At 43.2% G+C, this 18392-nt stretch overlaps 1 protein-coding gene across 5 annotated transcripts in view; it reads right to left on the bottom strand.

The window, feature by feature from the left end:
• Positions 1 to 265: 265 nt before the first annotated feature.
• Positions 266 to 18392, bottom strand: part of rps6ka3b (ribosomal protein S6 kinase A3b) — a 67116-nt gene continuing 48989 nt past the window's right edge. For all 5 annotated transcript variants that reach the window (XM_084940021.1, XM_084940024.1, XM_084940022.1 and 2 more), the window contains 16 exons: positions 18245 to 18351; positions 16937 to 16974; positions 16655 to 16797; positions 14249 to 14319; positions 13668 to 13756; positions 11271 to 11335; positions 11040 to 11142; positions 10834 to 10943; positions 10118 to 10243; positions 8976 to 9065; positions 7797 to 7955; positions 7066 to 7227; positions 5658 to 5734; positions 5110 to 5227; positions 4850 to 4990; positions 266 to 4526 (listed from right to left, as the gene is read on the bottom strand). In XM_084940021.1, the coding sequence (XP_084796147.1) occupies positions 4404 to 4526; positions 4850 to 4990; positions 5110 to 5227; positions 5658 to 5734; positions 7066 to 7227; positions 7797 to 7955; positions 8976 to 9065; positions 10118 to 10243; positions 10834 to 10943; positions 11040 to 11142; positions 11271 to 11335; positions 13668 to 13756; positions 14249 to 14319; positions 16655 to 16797; positions 16937 to 16974; positions 18245 to 18351 (1722 nt within the window). In that variant the 3' untranslated portion in view covers positions 266 to 4403. The remainder of the gene's footprint in view (positions 4527 to 4849; positions 4991 to 5109; positions 5228 to 5657; positions 5735 to 7065; positions 7228 to 7796; positions 7956 to 8975; positions 9066 to 10117; positions 10244 to 10833; positions 10944 to 11039; positions 11143 to 11270; positions 11336 to 13667; positions 13757 to 14248; positions 14320 to 16654; positions 16798 to 16936; positions 16975 to 18244; positions 18352 to 18392) is intronic.

Below are 18392 nucleotides of genomic sequence, written 5' to 3'. Positions count from 1 at the left end.
AGTAAAAATCACACTGATTTAATGGTCATTAAAATGTGTTCCCAGGCATTAGCTGCCAGCTGTGTGTGGATGCAGACCTGCCTGCTTGGTTTGGTGGAGATGCCACTTCCTGCTCTCTGCAGTATCATTTTTAGGTTATTATGCTTTCACATTTAAATTCAAGTGTCCAGAGTCTCTGGTGTCAGTTGTAACAATGTGAAAGTGAGAACATTTTTTTTAGAAAGAAATGAGGTAACAGCTTCAGGGAGATCAAAGCACGACACTCTTTGACTGATTATTGTTTTTATTGTTTTTAATAGAAAGTCCAGCTCTCGCCGCAGGTACAAAAACTGAGAGCTGGCGTAGCAGCAGGGCTGACTGCGTCTCCGACAGGATCAAATCAGAGAAGGAGAGGAAGAGGAGCGAGGATGAAGAGAGAAGAAAGAAAGCTATACCTCTGGTCATAAAGGGGGAAAACAAAATCAGCGTTTCATGTTTCATCATCCCAGAGCTGTACATGGATAGACGAGGAAGAGATCAACACTTACATATATATATATATTCAATAATTATATATAAAACATAAAGAAAATCTGCATTTTATCCCTTTTTCTCACAGACACCCAGACGACCACAGAGAGGAAGCAGTTTCTAATCATTGACCCGCAGAAGCAAGAAGCTCAGTGGCTGTGGAAGATCATCTCCACCAGGAAAAGATGAACAAAAACTGGCCACGATTTCAAAAAATGTTCCCGACGGAGTAAAAAATGTTAAAAATATCAGAAATTAATTCAGAGATAAAAGTCTTAAAATGTCATAACAGAGATGAAAAGTTCATTTCAAAGATTTGTGTTTGAGTTTAAAATAAGCTTTTTAATGAAAAATGACTTTTTAATGTAAGATGAATACAAATGTGTATTTTAAAAACAACTTCTCTTATAATTTGATTTGTTTTTTGGGAATGTGTCATTTTAGCTCAAAGCTGTTTAAATCTCAACTAGAAAAATGGAATTTGGCTTTAAATTGAACTTTTTATTGACTTTTTCCACTTTTGTTTTTCAAAATCTGACTTTACCTTTTAATATTTCACATTTTAATCTCACATTTAATCTCTAAAATGTTATGTTGAAACTTTGTCTCACTATTATTTTTTATAAAATCTGGACTCCTTACATCATAATTTCATCTTTAACACGTGACTCGTTTAAAAGCTTTTTAATGTCACATTCCAGCATTTTGATCTAAAAACATAATTAGGGACAGTTTACTTCTAAATTTCCAGTTTCTATTTTAAAACTGGACTTTTTCTCATAATTTAGAATTTTTTAATTGGAACCTCAATCTGAACATAAATGATTTACACCATTAAGCGACTTAAACATGATTTTGTTTTTCTTCTGCTGGTGGAAAACGAGCTCGCACAGTCTGAGTCCGGCGCTTTTTGCTTTAGGTGACGATCGCTTGTTTGCAGCAGAGGCGCACGCAGAGAGGGCGGAGCGTAACGGCCCTGAATGCCGAACACTGCGGACACGAGGAAGCTTCGGAGGAATTTAACAGGCCGTAACAACGTCTGGCAGCGACGTCGGTGCTCGTATCGATCCAGGATGTAAAATCAGCGAGCTGTGATGATGATGAAGGACTTGAAGTCCAATATTGACACAATTAATCAGATATTTGTTCTTGGAAGTGTTTCATTAGGGCCTAACCCCAAAGACCTTCAGTTTAACGAGATATTAAATGTTGAAAAGATGGACATGTTTGTATTTTAGTGGCTAGAACTGATTCTTTTCACAAAGATCGTCCACAAGTTTCAGTGAACTGACCCTTTCACTGATTTCTCCACCACTGGACCTCCGACTGCACGCCCAACGTGGTTTGCCGGTAGTTTCGACTCCTGCTGGAATGTTTTTAAAAGTGTTTTTTTTTTTCTCAGATTTTTAAAGGGTTCGCTGACACAAAACAGGAAACGCACCAGACGCCAGCTCACCTGGCAGAAACAGCGCCACAGCAGTCGAGACAGAAGAGTTTGACTTAAAAAAACACGTCGAAAAGTAAATGTAAGACTTTAAATCATAAAATAAACATCAGCAAAGATGAAAACAAGGATTCAGGTTTTGGAGTTGTTTCCATATCAGGTCTGATAAACACCTCTCTGTGCCTCGCTCGCCTTCTTCCACTCACACTTGTGTGCTTTGTTTTTAATATTTGTATGTACACCCCCTCCTCCTGGACGTATAAAAATGCATTATCTTGATTCATAGAAACCTGAGTTGCTCGACATGTTCTGTATTTACAGTTCTGCTGCACGTAAGGAGGAGATCAGCCGGCTCATACAGACGTCGCGTGACCATCGGTGGAGGCGAGAAACGCCTTTTTCCCCTGTCAGCCTCATTTACAGGCAACACATCATTTTAGTTTGTGTTTGTGAAGGAAGAAGGAGAAAACTCAGAGTTAAAGCTGCTTCTGTGGCCTCTTCTTCTGCTTTAAATTTACTGGCACATCCTAAAACTGCACAAGAGAAGCCAGAGAGGAGCTTTAAATCAGAGGTGCTCGGCCCTGCTCCACAAACACCTAATTTTACTGATGTTTCAGGGTTTTATCAGCAGCTCATTTGTTAGTAAGCTCTCTGATCACGCTCAAAGTTCAGATAAAGTTAATTATTTGGATATTTTACATTTTTATTTAAGCTTTAGTGCTAAAATTTGAAATCCCAGCTGCTGATAGGCTCAAGCTTTGCCTCCAGTCTCCTGAGGAGGAGGAGTGAGCACTGCCCTTCACCACATTAAGATCTTTAAAAACCAGATTAAAGAGTAAAATAACAGGACAATAGTGTTAAATATCAGACCAGAGTGTCCAGGAGACGTTATACTGATGACAAACTACTCTGGGAGGAGTGTTTCAGAAGCACAGCCCTTCTGTGACCACCAGGGGGCAGCAAAAGCTCAACATGTGCAGCTTAAAATTGATGCTGGACAAAAAAAAATACTGTTACAAAGACAGAGTGGGCTCTTTCTGCTGCAAGTGTTGTTTCCACACTTGCATCACTCTTCCGTGATTTCCTGGATCTCTGTTTGTTCAAAGAATAAATCCGATCATGTTTTTCTTGCTGTCAACAAATCCCAACAAACAGTGATTCTAGTATCTTATCATGGGATTTATTGGCAGTAAGAAAAAATATCAGGAGGTGTCGTTACGTTTGCTGACTGGATGATTGAACGAGCCCACCGTCAAACACTCTGCTTTGTTGTTGCACATTAAAGATAAAATACTGGATAGCAGGTTTCTCTTTGTCCAACAAAAACAACACAGGCTGCAGACGGTAAATAAAATCGATTTCATTCACTTTTCTTAAAGAAATGGCAAATTTATGAGAAAAGCGTTTGTGCCACTGTGTGTGACGTGATTACAGAGCATGGATATGCATTATGTTTTCGTCTGGGGCCACACGGAGCCAATAAAAGTGAAAATTTAATGAAATTTTTGTTTTTCAAAATGTGGAATTTTTTCAGATTAACTGGCGAGGTGTTTTCTTTTTTTCTGGTAAATTTGCCATTTTTTTCTTACTAATCTTCACATTTTCTTCCCTCATAAAATTATTTATTTATTTTTCTAATGAATTTGCAAAACTCTTTTTCAGGTAAAACTGGAATTCTTCCCATCAACATTTGCTGTTTCATTTCTCTTAATTTTGTCATTTTCTACTCATAAATTTAGGACTTTAAGCTAAAAAGACTTTTGCTCTGTAATTTTTGACCTTCAGTGACCCCAACACGCTGCTTTAGCTTTTTGGATTTTAAAATCATTTTGAGGCTGAGGCTGCTCCGCCCGTCGGGCTGAATGTTTATCGTGATTCCCACCATCTGTCCTTTTCTGCAGACGCCGTCGTCTCTCAGGCTACTTGAGGTTTAAATGCAGGATCTACAGCTACGCAGAACCATGACCACAGTATGATAACAAAGACTCTAGCTCTTTAAATGCATACCTTACATTACTTTGTTCCTATGATTTCCTCCGTCTGGAGTAAATAAATACAGTACTTTTATCATCCTGACGCGCACTCGCCCTCTGGGTCTGCGAGCTAGCGCTGATTGTCCAAAGCAAAAAGAGAAGAGAAACGTAGGGCTCGCCCTTTAAGGTTTTTTTGACAGCTGAGTCCGGCTGCTGAACAGTGATGCTAAAGCTGAGACTCTACGGTAAGACAGCAGAAGAGATCCAATCAGAAGAGCCCGCAGAGGTGAAGGAGAGATCGAGGAGGGAGGGGGGCGGCCTCTGTGCTCCTATTTGGCGTTAGCGGTTCCCAGGTCCATCAGTAGTCTGTCCCGCCGGACCGAAGTGAGGGAGAGGGAAGGTCCGGCGGAGGTCAGATCGAGGTCAGAGTTGACGGGAGGAGGAAGAAAAGAAGGAGGCGGAGGAGAAAGAGGAGGTCACAGAGCGGTGGAAGTGATCTTCTTCAACCCCCGCCGCTGGGCCAGAGTGGAGCAGCCCACAGGCTCTAGGACCGGGGGGACATTCCTGTTAAGGGCAGAGTAGGTGGCCGCCATCGCACCCTGTAGGAGGAGCCAGAATACAAATCGATTAATCAATCAACCACTGACGGATGATGGAGATGGATGGATGGATGGATGGATGGATGGATGGATGGATGGATGGAAGGATGGATGGAAGGATGGATGGATGGATGGATGGATGGATGGATGGATGGATGGAAGGATGGATGGAAGGATGGATGGATGGATGGATGGATGGATGGAAGGATGGATGGAAGGATGGATGGATGGATGGAAGGATGGATGGAAGGATGGATGGATGGATGGAAGGATGGATGGATGGATGGATGGATGGATGGAAGGATGGATGGAAGGATGGTTACCTTGACGAGGAGTGGTGTGTCCTGTCTGTTGAGGGTGTATTTGGGTAGCTGGTCTCTGTGCGTCACCCATGGGTGTCTGAGGACCTGCCCCGCTGTCAGCCGCTGGTGGGGGTCGACGTGCAGCATCTTAGACACCAGGTCCTAAAGGGTCAGAGGTTACAAATGAACTCTGGGTCACCATGGCGATCACAGAGAGACAGTGAGCGGCTCACTTCAATCGGAGCTACTTTTCTGTGTGTTTGTTAGGAAACAGTCCCCACCTTAGCTTCAGTTGAGACAGAGTTCCAGTATCCTCCGCTGAGAGAGAACTTCCCGCTGCCGATCCGAGCCAAAATTTCCTCCGGGGTGTCCTCTGGACCGTTAGCAAATGGAGTGAAACTGGAAGGACAGAGCAAAGGGGATGATATGCAGAAAGTGTAAGACCTGCAAACATCTAGAACAGGCACCAAAACTATGAATTTCACACAGACAGTGTAAACACATCAATTATTTCAATGTGAGATCATCACTCGTTGCCTTGATGACATTTGTTTCATAAGGAATTTCATTTTGCCTTCTCAGTGAGTCCTTTCAGATTGACTCGAGAGCTTTCATGAACACCGCGTCTCATCAGGAAATACCACCAGCTCACCATCAACCAGCTGTGGTTAGCAAACCGCCTGATAACCATGAACCATCATTGTTGGCGTTTCTTTTACTTTTTGTAACAAAGAAACATCTTTGACAAACTGATGTCAGGTAAAGAAAAAGTATGAAGTTTCGATGTTAAATTCAGTTTCTTAGAAGCGAAGAGTAAAGTCTCTGTTACCCTGTTAGCATCGTGTAGAGCAGGACTCCGAGACTCCAGATGTCACAGGCTGCGTCATAACCCTGCTTCTTCAACACCTGCCAGGAACAGAAAACACCAGCTTCAAGCAAAAGTAACTTCTTGCCTTCTCCTTTCTCTGCAACAAAAAGAGCGTCAACACCCTCCAAATGATCAAGATTACAGCTCTCACACATATATTTATATTCCCTACACTTGGCAGCTGTATAATCAGGGCTGTCTGAACATGCTTTGTCTTTGAAGGACTGTTTGGTTCAGGCTTAGTTACACAGCGATGACGCACAGGTGCAAACAGGTGCAAACAGGTGCAAACAGGTGCAAACAGGTGCAAACAGGTGCAGACAGCAAAAGAATCACTGTTAAGTGTTTATATGGAGAGTCGTGTAAAAAAAAAAGGAAGAAGCCGTCAAAAGAATCTATTTGATCTCATTAAAAAGCAATTTTATGGAGCAGGAAGCTAGCTAATAAATATTTTATACATTGTGGATCTTGCATGTTGTCATGTGACGTCCAGACTTCCTGAACCACAAAACAACCTGAGTATTTTGGATTCAGTGCATCTTCTTCTGCTCGTTTAATCTGACGACCTTCTTGATGCTAAATTATGAAGCATTTGAGTTTTTGTTAAAGGGCGCCTCCGTGATGACATGGTGAATTTCGCTGTTTCGCTACAGCAGAAGACGTTTAACCAAACCTGTGACGAGAGTCCAGGTGCCTACATGCCAATACTGACTGAGAGCATTTGCATTGTCCATCAGTATTTTGATGACTGAATGTCAGTATTTCAGCTTTAATCGCAAAACTCTGATACTGTAACAGCTCTAAGAGAAACAATAGACTGGCTGGTGTTGTGCACCTGTGATTATTCCACAGGTAAACAGCATCAGGGTTAGTTTGCATGTACCAGCAGATAAGTTGATAAATATTTAGAGATCTTTCAGTTGAACAGCGTCAGCAGAAACAGTCGATAGTCTTTGAACACTTGTTCAGTTTTTAAAGGACAACAGCTGACTGTGAGGAAGACGCAGGAGTGTCAAAACATTAGTCTGTTCACACAACTGAAGGCTGTGAATTAATCAGCGTGCTCCGGTCCCTTCTGTCCTCGGAAAGTTTGCTGTCCTCGAGCTGAGGGGCACCTGACGGAGCTGCACTTTGATGGGAGACTTTTGACTTTTCTTTTGTTCAACGTTTGTTTTAAATGTGTTAAATAACCACAGAAGCATCAGACAAAATATGGGAAGGAATTCTGAACCTCACGAAAGTGAAAGTTTAAGTAAAAAGACGCTAAAATGGCAAATCTGTGGTGTAATGTCCTACAGACCACGCACGATGATGACAGGAAATAAAGCAAAATGGTGAAAAAATAAAGGAAGGAGGAACCCCGACGTACCTCGGGGGCGACGAAGTTGGCGGTGTAACACGGCGTCATGAGCAGGCCGTTCTCCGCTCTCAGCTGCTTGGCGAAGCCAAAGTCGCAGATCCTGATGGACTCGGCGTTCCCGCTCTCGTCCACATACAGGATGTTACTGGGCTTCAGGTCTCTGTGCACCACCTGTAAACCCAGCAGGGCGACAGAGTCACGGAGGTCGACTACAGCAGGTTTTTTCTCTCTTCACCTCAAACGCATGTCTGCTGGATCGGAGCTGTTATACAAATTTGACTAAACCTACTGAAGACATGGACAGAAAGAGCTTTGCTACCACATCAAAGGATTAGTAACCATTTATTATTTTACTGCCATTCTTTATTTGTACTTTTTGATTGTTGCATGATGTAAAAATGGGCTTATTTCATATTTAAATCAGTTTCTTCTGTCAGTATTCGTTTGTTGTGGAGTGGACACTGCACGCTCGCATGTTAGCAGCTTGTCACAGCCTGCTTTATCCTCCTTTTTAGCTCTAACGGGGCTTTAATTTACTGGATTAACATCATTTTGTATTAAATGAGAGTTAAAGTGACCAAGTCTCAACTCATAAAGAACATTTTTAATTTGACACAGCGGAGAGGCTCTAATCTATCACAGCTGAACACCAGCACATCTCCACAGAAAGACGAGCTCGAACATTTTGTGTCCATCTCTTTGTTTTACCGCTGCTCTTAAAGGCCTCTGGAGAAACGCACCCCTTGCACATGCAGGTACTCCACGGTCTTGGTGATGGTGTAGAGAACAGCGCTGGCTTCCCGCTCAGAGAAAAACTTCTGACGGAGGATTTTGTCCAGCAGCTCGCCTCCCTTCATCAGCTCCGTCACCAGGAACACCGACCGGCCGTCGTCATACACCTACGACACGAAAATAAACCGACTCACACGTAAATCAGCAGCGATTTAGTCACAGAAATCGCCTGTGAATTTATTTATTCAGCTCTTAAAATTAAAAGCAAAAACAAATATGCGGAACTAGACGTTTATAAGTGCCTCCAACACCTGCTGCAGAATCACCGGCATGCAGGTGATTCACTGCGGTCTCTAAGCTCGTTTCAAGTGGAAAACCATCAATTTAGATGAAACCATCATTAGTTACTGGATCAAATGCAAGCGGGGGCATTTTCACCCAGCAGCAGCATCATCAGGACGATATTTTTAACTCTAATTAGCAGTGAGTCACAGAAAAAATGAAATCATTAGCATCACAGCATGCAAATTATTATTTTTGTTTGTCCGACAGCAACTTGGAAAAGCTCGCCGGATATTCAGGTCGAGCCCAGAGGTGGGAAAGTGACCCTGGATGAGTCACGCGGCAGCTTCACTCCATGGTAACAAAGACTGAGGGTGATTTTCACAATAAGAGTTTAACGTTAAACTCTTGTACTTAACCTGTGCAAATTTAACCAAAATATTCACCACCAGGGGGCAGCTTGTCGTAACAGGTTACAGGTGACTCACTGCTCCACCTTCTGGTACAAACTGGCATTGCATGAAATTACAGCCCAGCCTAGATTCATTACAGGTGTTTCTTCACATCTGCTGTTTGCGTAAAGAAATCCTGCACGGCTTCAAACTATTCTTGAACACAGGAGGACACACTGAGCACCTTTAAATCATCGTTGGTGTCACGATAACAACAACACTGATGCTTTGTGTTCCTATAACTGATGTGATGCTTAATATCAAATGTTGGTGTAGACGTGGTTCTTTAAGTATGAAACAATATATTTATAAATATGTCAGGATACCTTTGGGCTTGATGGGGGAGCTGCACTTGTTAAATAACGTTAAATAAGAAAATAACCATGAGACTGAAGAGCCTGGTTAAGTTTAGCAGCAGATTTAGAGCAATTAAAAACTCTGGGAGTGACTCACGTCTTTGAGGGTGATGATGTTGGGGTGCTGCCCGTATCTCAGCAGGATCTCCACCTCCTCCGTCGGGTCTCTCTTGGACTTGTTGATAATCTGCCACAGAGACAGTGCTTTGAATATAAAGTGTTTTTATTGAAAGTTTTTTAAAGTTTAAGATCTTTTAAATCCCACACGCTGACACAAACTTTCAGCAGGATTGTGGAGTCCTGTGAAAAACTGAGGACGCCTGCACTGAGGAAAGGAAATAAGAGAGGAAGCAGCAGGCAGGTGCTCGATCATCAGCAATATAAAAGCAGGAACTTTGGCAGTTGTCAGGCTGGCTTTTCTACACCAGTCAGATCAACATCAAATTGGATCATGCAACAGTACGATGATCCCAGGCACAGCAGCAGGGTGTCCAGACAGCTGTGCATACACGAATGTCTGCAAAGCTCAATGAACTGAAGCAGTGCTGCAGAGAAGAGTGGGCTACGTTCCTCCACAGCCATGTTTTCTGTCATACAGAAAAATGTGCTTCAAGTTATTGCTGCTAAAGGTTTTACAAGCCACTGAATTATGGAGTGTACTTAGTTTTTTACAGGACTGGATGACAACAGTTTCTACTTAGATAATGCATCACTTATCATGGCATTAAATCAGAAAAACAGTGTCAATTATGTTAATTTATTCACATTTTTGACAAATATGCACATTATCACCAACAGCAACAGTATTTGAATATCCTGAAATGTCTCCAAACCAGCAGCACAACAAAATCTGAAGCCAACTTTTAGTTTGGAGCTGAGATCTGTTACGTCCTCGTAATTTACTGTCGTTTTTCAAACGAGCAGCGTTTGTATAATTACCGTATATTTTAAGCTGTTTCAAACTAATTTACGCCTTAAATGTCAAAAATACCGACACAGTAAACTGTGAGCGTCAGAGACGGCAAACGGAACGAAACTAAAATAGCTAAAAGCTCAACCACGTTCACATGGTCATAGAAATATGAAGAATCGATAAATATCTGCACATCTGTGATAGAAATCATCTTTCAGAACTTTTCGGTACATCATCAGCTTCTTTCCAGAAACCTTCCAAACCTGCCGATACTCTGCGTGTATTAAAAACACAAAAGCAGATGTTGAGCTGCTGTGCGCGTTCACCTTCACTGCGTACTCCATGCCGGTTCCTTTGTGTACGCAGCGCTTGCAGATGGAGTAGGAGCCGACTCCGATGTCCTCTTTGATCTCGTAGGCGTCTGCGAACTGGGACGTGCTTCTGTGAAGTTGCTGCACATGAAAAAAATGGAAACAGATGTGAGTCCTCATAACTAACGACTCAGGCCTGATTTAGACTTCTGCCCCACGTCGGCGGCGGCACTCGTGCTCGTGCTGTGCGTTAAGCGTTAATTACAAACAGTTTCACCCCCAGGAACCTGCTCACATTAGTGAGTCCTTACACTGATGCTATGATAATTCTTCCTTATATTAGATGATTATTGTTATTTTGAGGTGAAAAACAGACTAATTACAAGAGATGTGAGAGTGCAGAGATGTGGCGTCCGGATGCGTTTCTCAGGAGATTTTGGAAAATGTTCTTGTTTCATTTAAAGCACTTAAAAAACGACTCATCCATGACTTAATCTACTGCCGGTGATAAAGGTACGAGGTACTTCTATAGAAAGAAAACTACATAATCTGCTTTCTGCCAGAAAGGAAGGAGGTGCAGGAGTGAAACCCCGGGAAAGCAAATGTGTGAATGAAATTTTCCAGGGTGGAGTGTGAAGACAGCCCCCCGCGTGCTGTGCTCTTCGCCTCCGTCCACTGAGGGTTAGCCCAGTTAACTGGATTATTTCTGCCTCTGAGGCGTTTGCCTGTACCTGTACAATAGCATTGGGTAGTGGCTGCGTCTCCTCCTCCGTTATGGCCACAAAGCTGAACCCTCTGAACAGCTGATGGGCGTTGGCGCTCGGCGGGACCCCCGGCGAGTCTGGTTCACACAGAGAAACAGCTGTTAATACGGCAATGCAGTTCAGCTCTGCACAGTGTGAAGGGCAGGAGGGGGAGGTAGAGTGACAGCCTGTACCTCTGGGTGTTTTAGCTGTGAACTCTGGATCAAAATAGAAAGTGTCGTCAGGTCGCCCCGCTGCTGGCTTGAAAGGAGGGTGGATTTCTCTGCGGTACAGCTTCTGCAGCGAGAGGAAATATGAGGAACATCAGAAGGACAAGGAAACACGCTGAAAGACAGAATCATAACCAAAGACGACTCTGTCATCATTAAAGCAGATAAAGCTTTTTCAATAAAGGAGAAACTGACATTCCAGTCGATGGTGCTGAAGAAATGATGCCTCTTGATCTCCTCCACTCCGTCCGGCCCAGCTCCTAAAACAAACACCGCACCAACAGTGAGCCCGATGCTGCCGTAATCACATTTTCACAGGCTGCATGAGACCCGCTGAGACTTTGTTTGGAGCTAATCTCCACAGAAAAACACAAACACCATAAAGGGCTGAATGTTACGCTGTGTGAATTACACAGCTGTAACAGATGCAGGTGTTACATGCAGTAAATATGAACCTGTGGCTTCCGGGGGCCCTGGGGTTGTGTTTGGTGCCACCAGCGGTGAAGGCAGCTCGAAACATTAAACATTCCCACCTGCCGAGCATGTGACACGTGTAGCACGGCATGTCGAGAGCCTCAAAAGTCACGGCTCAATCGCTGGATTGTAATTATTCATTAAGCATTAGTAAGCATCTTAATCAGCCAATCACATGGCAACAACTAAACAGTGCATTTATGCATGCAGACACGGTCGAGACACCTGCTGAAGCTCAAACTGGGCTCAGAACAGGGCTGTGATGTAACTGACAAAAAGCTGGAGGTGCTCAGATTTTATTTATGAGTGACGAGGATGGACGGGATTAGAAATGAGGCTGAGAAAACTGCAGGGGGGATTGGCTGTTCCAAATCTGAAATATCATTTCTGCTCAGATGAGACCCCTGACTGTATGGGTGCGGGATTTATCTGAAACTCAGTGGCTAAACATCGAGAAGACAATGTGCGAAAGATCATTGGAATCCCTGCTTTTTTCTAACATTTCAATTAAAAATTTGCATATGGGGGAATGGACAAGGGTCACACTAAAGATTTGGCGTAGAATCAAACAATCATGTGGTCTTCCAAAAGAAATTTCAATGTTATCAAGCCTCTCCTCCCTGCAGGGTTTTTCTCCTATTGTGGAAGACCCTGGCTTCAGAGCATGGTCAAATAGCGGGCTTTATAAACTTTGTCATGTTGTGAGGAATGGGCACCTGAGCTCATTTGAACAGTTGAGAGGTCAGTTTCGGCTTCCTTCTTCTGACTTTTTTAGGTTTCTGCAGCCAAGAAGCTTTTTGACAAAACATAAAGAATGGAGGCAAGTTTTGGAGCCCTCACCCATTGAGGAAATATTTCTAAAAATATTTCAAAGTAATTCCTCCCCAAAATTAATCAGTAATTTTTATAACGCATTTATGAGTTTCAATACAAATGCAACTTTGGATATTAAGGCAAGGTGGGAAGCTGAGACTGGCACTCAAATTTCAGAGGACACCTGGGAAGAGGTGTTCGGCGAAGCCCATCTTGTGACTAATTCTGGGCTGTGGAGAGAATTTAAATGGAAGGTGGTCATGAGATATTTTAGAACCCCAGAGATAATGGCCAAAATGAAGCCTACAAATCCTGACACCTGTTGGCGAAATTGTGGTACTTATTTAGGAACCCACTCACATATATTCTGGTCGTGCCCAAAACTCTGCTCATTTTGGAATGACATATTTAAAGTTCTCAACACAGTTTTCCAACAACCATTAACAAAAGACCAACAGCTAGCCATTTTAGGAGTCTTACCAAATGGTTTTGCGGGAAACAATAAAAAGTATCTCTTAAGAATCTTGCTTACAGCAGCACTAAAGTGTATCACTATTAAATGGCTGAATCTTGACCCACCTTCATATAATATGTGGCTTGATAAAGTGAGAGAAATTTACCAGATGGAGGAAATAACATCTGCTCTGCGGATTCAGAGAGAGTTGTTTACTGAGCGTTGGCGACCCATACATGCTTTACTGTTTCAATAATTTAGCATAGGTCTGTTTCGTTTTGTTCATTTATGGCTAGATTTGTCACGTTATTTAATATTACATACAGTTTTTGTTTTGTTTTCTTTTTGTTTTTGTTGTTGTCTGTTTGTTTGCTTGCTTGGGTTTTGTTTTGCTTTCCAGTTTTGTTTTGTGCTTCCTAATTGCAGTTCTTATTTTGATCTACATTTCTGCATTGCGGTTTCTGCAACTGTCCTACTTGTGAACATTGACAAGTACAAGTTGCAATGTTGTAAATTATAATAAAAATTGAGTTTAAAAAAAAAAATAAATAAATAAATGAGGCTGAGGTGGTTTGGATGTGTGACGAGGAGGGGCAGCGAATATACTGGACAGAGACGGAGGGCAGGCAAAGAGGGTGACACAGGGTGCCAGGTCAGGGTCACATGGGGTGATTAAACATGTAGACTTGTAACTGAAAATCTGTTGGAAGTATCTCCAGGATTACAGAGAGGTCAAAACTGAGAACTCCCATTTTTGTCATTATTTAATCTCACTGGGTGCTTTAATAAATAAACTTTAGAAGAATATTATTTAACACCCTCTCAACGTGCCTCGTGTGTGCAGGTTTTACCTAATCTGTTGCCGGGGTTTCGCTTGAAAAGGTTCCTGAGGAGACTCTGAGCTTCGGAGCTGAGAAACTGCGGCATTCCCAGCTTGGCCCTGCGATGGACACAGAGAAAGGCAGCAGGGAGGATGAAACGGAGAGAGAAACATATCGAATGCTCTGTATTGTGTACCCAGCATCTGAAAGACTAGACAGAAACATGTCGATGTCACGCAGGAAGCACACTCAGCACTCTGCAGAGTCTGCTCAGCAGTTTTCCCCCCGGGCGGATACCGAGAGTCAAAAGAGAGCGAGAGAGGAAGAAGGAGGGGTTAATATTTCCTTTAATTCTCACCGACTGCAACATGATTATTTTCTCTCTTTTATGAAGAGCTATCAGCACATTCTGAGATGATCTCAGTCCATCCAGTCCTCATCCTCCTCTTCCTCCTGAGTGCTGCACTCTGTCTCCTCTAATAAAAATCCTCCCCTGGGCTGACTCGCCTTGTACTTTCTCTCTCTCTGTCTCTCCGTCTCTTCTCGGATGTACAGGGAGCTCAAATAAAAGCTGCAGGGTGGGGATCGGATAGGAGTGTAAGGTGTCTTACTTGAGGATCATGGTCATCGTCTCTTTCCGGTCTTTTCCTTGAAACGGCAGCGTTCCCGTCAGCATCTCAAACTGTGAGAAAGAACAGGACACCATCGCGCTCAGAGGTTTATTAATTAATGAGTTTTTAGGACAGATCTGATATAACAATGTGCAATATGATCAGAAAACAGGAAGCTTAAGATACTTTTATACTTAATAGTCCTCAAGTTCTGTTGACATTTTACTGATAAAACATCCAGCATACGGCTCTAAATAAATAATAACCACTGAAAATCAGTTTGATTATGTGCGCCTGTGTCTATTCGTTAATCTAAAAGTCATGCCCTCCTCTTTGTCTCATGGTCTGTTCCTGTGAACGCAGCACATGTTTTCTCACCTCTTTGGCCTCAGGATCAGCAAAAAACTCACTTTCTGCATCCAGTACATATACAGTTAGGTCCATGTTGTATTTGGACACTAACACAAGTTTTTTTACCTGTTTATTGAAACTTACAGTTTTATTGCGGACATGAGTATAATGTTTAGACTCAACTTTCATTTGAGAGTATCCACATTCAAACTGGATGAAGGTTTAGGAGTTTCAACTCCTTAACATGTGCCACCCTGTTTTTAAAGGGGCCAAAAGTAATTGGACACTTCACTCAAAGGCTATTTCATGGGCAGGTGTGGGCAATTCCTTCGTCATGTCATTTCAATTAAACAGATAAAAGGCCTGGAGTTGATTTGAGGTGTGGTGCTTGCATTTGGAAGATTTTGCTATGAACAGACAACATGTGGCCAAGTCATCCTTAAGCTGCGAAGGCAGAAAAAACTCATCCGAGAAATTGCTACAATATCAAAATCTACAGAGAAAGAAAGCACTGGTGAACTCGACAACGCAAAAAGAGCTGGTGGTGGGCAGTGGTGGATGATCGCAGAATTGTTTCCATGGTGAAGAGAAACCCCTTCAGCAGCCAACCAAGTGAACGACACTCTCTACAGGTGCAAGCCACTCACAACCTCAAGAACAGAAAAGCCAGATTGTACCTTCTACTAGCATACCACATCATCTGCACTGTGAAGGCTCTGACTTGCATGGCCGCCAGTGTCACTGCGACACTGGTGTTCATTGATGATGTGACACAGGACAGAAGAGGCATACTGTCTGCTCACATCCAGGAAACCCAGCATCTGGTGATGTCCATGAGTCCAACACTTCAGGCTGTCATTACCAGCAAAGGGTTTTCAACCAAGTATTAGAAATGAACATTTTGTTTTCAGTTCTTTAACTAGTCCATTTACTTTTGAGCGCTGAAATGGAATTGCATTATAAATTCTTTAATATATTATAAATAAAATCTTTTTCTTCAACCCGCTGAATTAAAGCTGGAAGTCTGAACTTTAACTGATTCGTTTAATTTAAAATTCATTGTGGTAAAGTACAGAACCAAAGTTAGAAAAAAATCGTCTCTTTACAAATATCTGGAAATATCAACGTATCTACCCGACCGAGCTTTATAATGGCATATAATAAATAAATGACAACTACAGATGTAAAGAAGAGAAACATCCTTCAGCCATCTTATGAGTGTTGTGGTGTACAGTTTGTCCACCAGGGGGCACTCTGCAGCTTCCCTGCCACAAACTACAACCATCTGACCTCCCGGGATCAAACTTGCTCGTTGGCTTGTTAAAGCTGTGAACTATTGTCCGATATATCACTATAGTAAATCTTAAATATCTTATCGGTTCTAAAGTTGCTGTGTTTTATACTTAAGCTGCGTGTGGTAACCGAAAGAAAAGAAGCAGCAGAAACAAGCTTCCTCTGTGGGGTGTCTGGGCTAGAGACTGGCTGAGGAGCTCAGACATCCAGACGGAGGGAGGGAGGACGTCGCTACTCCTTCATGTCAAAAGGACCCAGCTGAGGTGGTTTGTACATCTGATAAGGATGCCTTCTGGACGCCTTCCTTTTGAGGTTTTTCAAGCTTCCTAACTAAAAGGAGGCCCCAAAGCAGACCCAGACATGCCAGAGAGAACAAATCTCTCAGCTGGCTTCGGAAAGCCTCAGTGTCCCTCTGAGAAGAGCTGGGGAAGGAGGCCAGGGAGCAGGAGCTTCACTGCTGTAACTGATAAGTGGCAGAAAACAGATGGGTGGATGTTTACCTCCTCATACATATCGAGGCGTTTGAGCTGTACTAACGCAGCAAATTTAAATGTAATTTGTGACTTTTTGTGCAACAATGTTTACGTGGGAACCATGGAGGACAAAGCTTAGTTAAAAATGTTATCAGCTTGCAAACAGCTCCAAATAATTTGAGCTGCCAGGAGAAAACCTCATTACAGCTCACCTGAGACCGCAGGACTGCTGATATGACACAATGAGTGCGATAAGATTTATTGCAATCGGATTATTTGGGACTCTCACCATGAGAACGCCGTACGACCACCAGTCGGCGCTGTGCGTGTGTCCTCGCCTGTTCACCACCTCTGGAGCCATGTACTCCACCGTGCCGCAGAAGGAGTAGGCCTTGTTCTCGTGGTCTATCGACTCCTTGCTGAGGCCGAAGTCTGAGCACACAAACGCACACACATGTAAAAAGATGAGTGCCAGCTTTGCATGATAAAAACAGAGAAAGCAGCAGTAAGTATCTGAACACAGCAGCAGGGGTACATGTGAGGAAACAAAAAAAGGTGTAAGGTTACGCACCGGTCAGCTTGATGTGTCCCTCCTCATCGAGCAGGATGCTGAAACAACAGAAGACTGTTTCAAATGCTGCATTAGTGTGATTGTGCACTTACAGCCTTCATGTCATGAGTGAGCTTTCACAGGCAAGATTCTGGAGACCAGACTTAAAGATTTGTGGGGCAGACAGCAGCTCCCCATAATGGCACGTCATTAAATTATAGCATGGAGGCTTGTTTGAAAGCAGGGACGTCAAACTCACTTTACATCGTGGGCACACACACAGCCTGCTCTGGACTTAAGTGGGTCGGACCAGTGAAACGCCCCTTCATGTCCGTGTAAAGAAGTTTAATTACACAACTTCCAACATTATGCCTCAGTTTTTCTACCTGAGAAACCTGCCAGCACGACACTTTGGGCTGAAATTGTAAGAAAGAACGTGTACCCTGCAGAGAAGGTAACTCTGATTTAACAGTTTTTCTTCTTTGTTTCAGAGTTACAGCCATGTAAAGAGGCAAGCCTGCCAAACTATGGTACATAAAGGGTTAATGACTCTGGTATGACTGGCCATGGGGGTGGCGGTCGTTATCAGCAGGAAAAGCTGTAAAACTTATGAAACTACAGTTCAAAGTCCAACATTTATGCCCCACGTTCACATTTTCTAAAGCCGTCCACTGGGCCGCACTGGAGTCTTTGTTGGGCCGATTCTGGTCCCCGGGCCTTATGTTTGACACCCCTGGTTAAAGGACTATTCCTGCTAACTTTGCACTTTCCCTGACCTCTGCTGTGATGGTTCACCTTCATCGCCTCTCTGTTAGACTTCTGTAGCTCTGACGGTCCAGCTCCACTCTCTCTGACTCACAGGTTCAAAGCTCAGCTGCCCGACAAAGTAAACACAAGACGTCGCTGCAGTCTGAGCTCAACTGCACTGCCATTTAAAAGTTTTACTACTTGTGTTTAAAGCCCTGTGTCAGGATCTCCAGCTCTCTGCGATCAGCTCACAGCCCCTAACCTGAAGACCAAAGGTGAGCAGGCGTTTCTGTTATTGCCTCCAAATAACAGAACAGCTGACAGCCTTAAAATCGATTCTGTTGCATTTCTCTGCCTCCACAGACGGGGCCAACTCCAGTTGTTTTAAATGTGCTGTTTAAATAAAACAGAGTTGACTTGAACGTAAACACAGACATTAGTGGCCTGGAAAAGCCATTTTGCTAACTGCATTAGGGATCTCCACGAGGGAAACCTGGCAGCTGACCTAATCGTCCTGCCGGGATGCACGCTGCTTTGTTTACATGCACGAGGCTCTGTGTGTGTGTGTGTGTGTGTGCATACTTCTCAGGTTTGAGGTCTCTGTAAATGATGCCGAGCCCGTGGAGGTGATCGAGGGCCAGAGCGAGCTCCGCCAGGTAGAACTTCACGTCTTCCTCTGTGAACATTACCTGAAACACAGGTGTGTTTATTTAATCACTGCAGGTCCAGA

This window comes from Perissodus microlepis, chromosome 9, assembly GCF_051167445.1.
Source record: "Perissodus microlepis isolate ML-2025 ecotype Zambia chromosome 9, ASM5116744v1, whole genome shotgun sequence".
Classification (NCBI taxonomy): domain Eukaryota; kingdom Metazoa; phylum Chordata; class Actinopteri; order Cichliformes; family Cichlidae; genus Perissodus; species Perissodus microlepis.
This window is presented reverse-complemented; position numbering and strand designations above follow the sequence as displayed.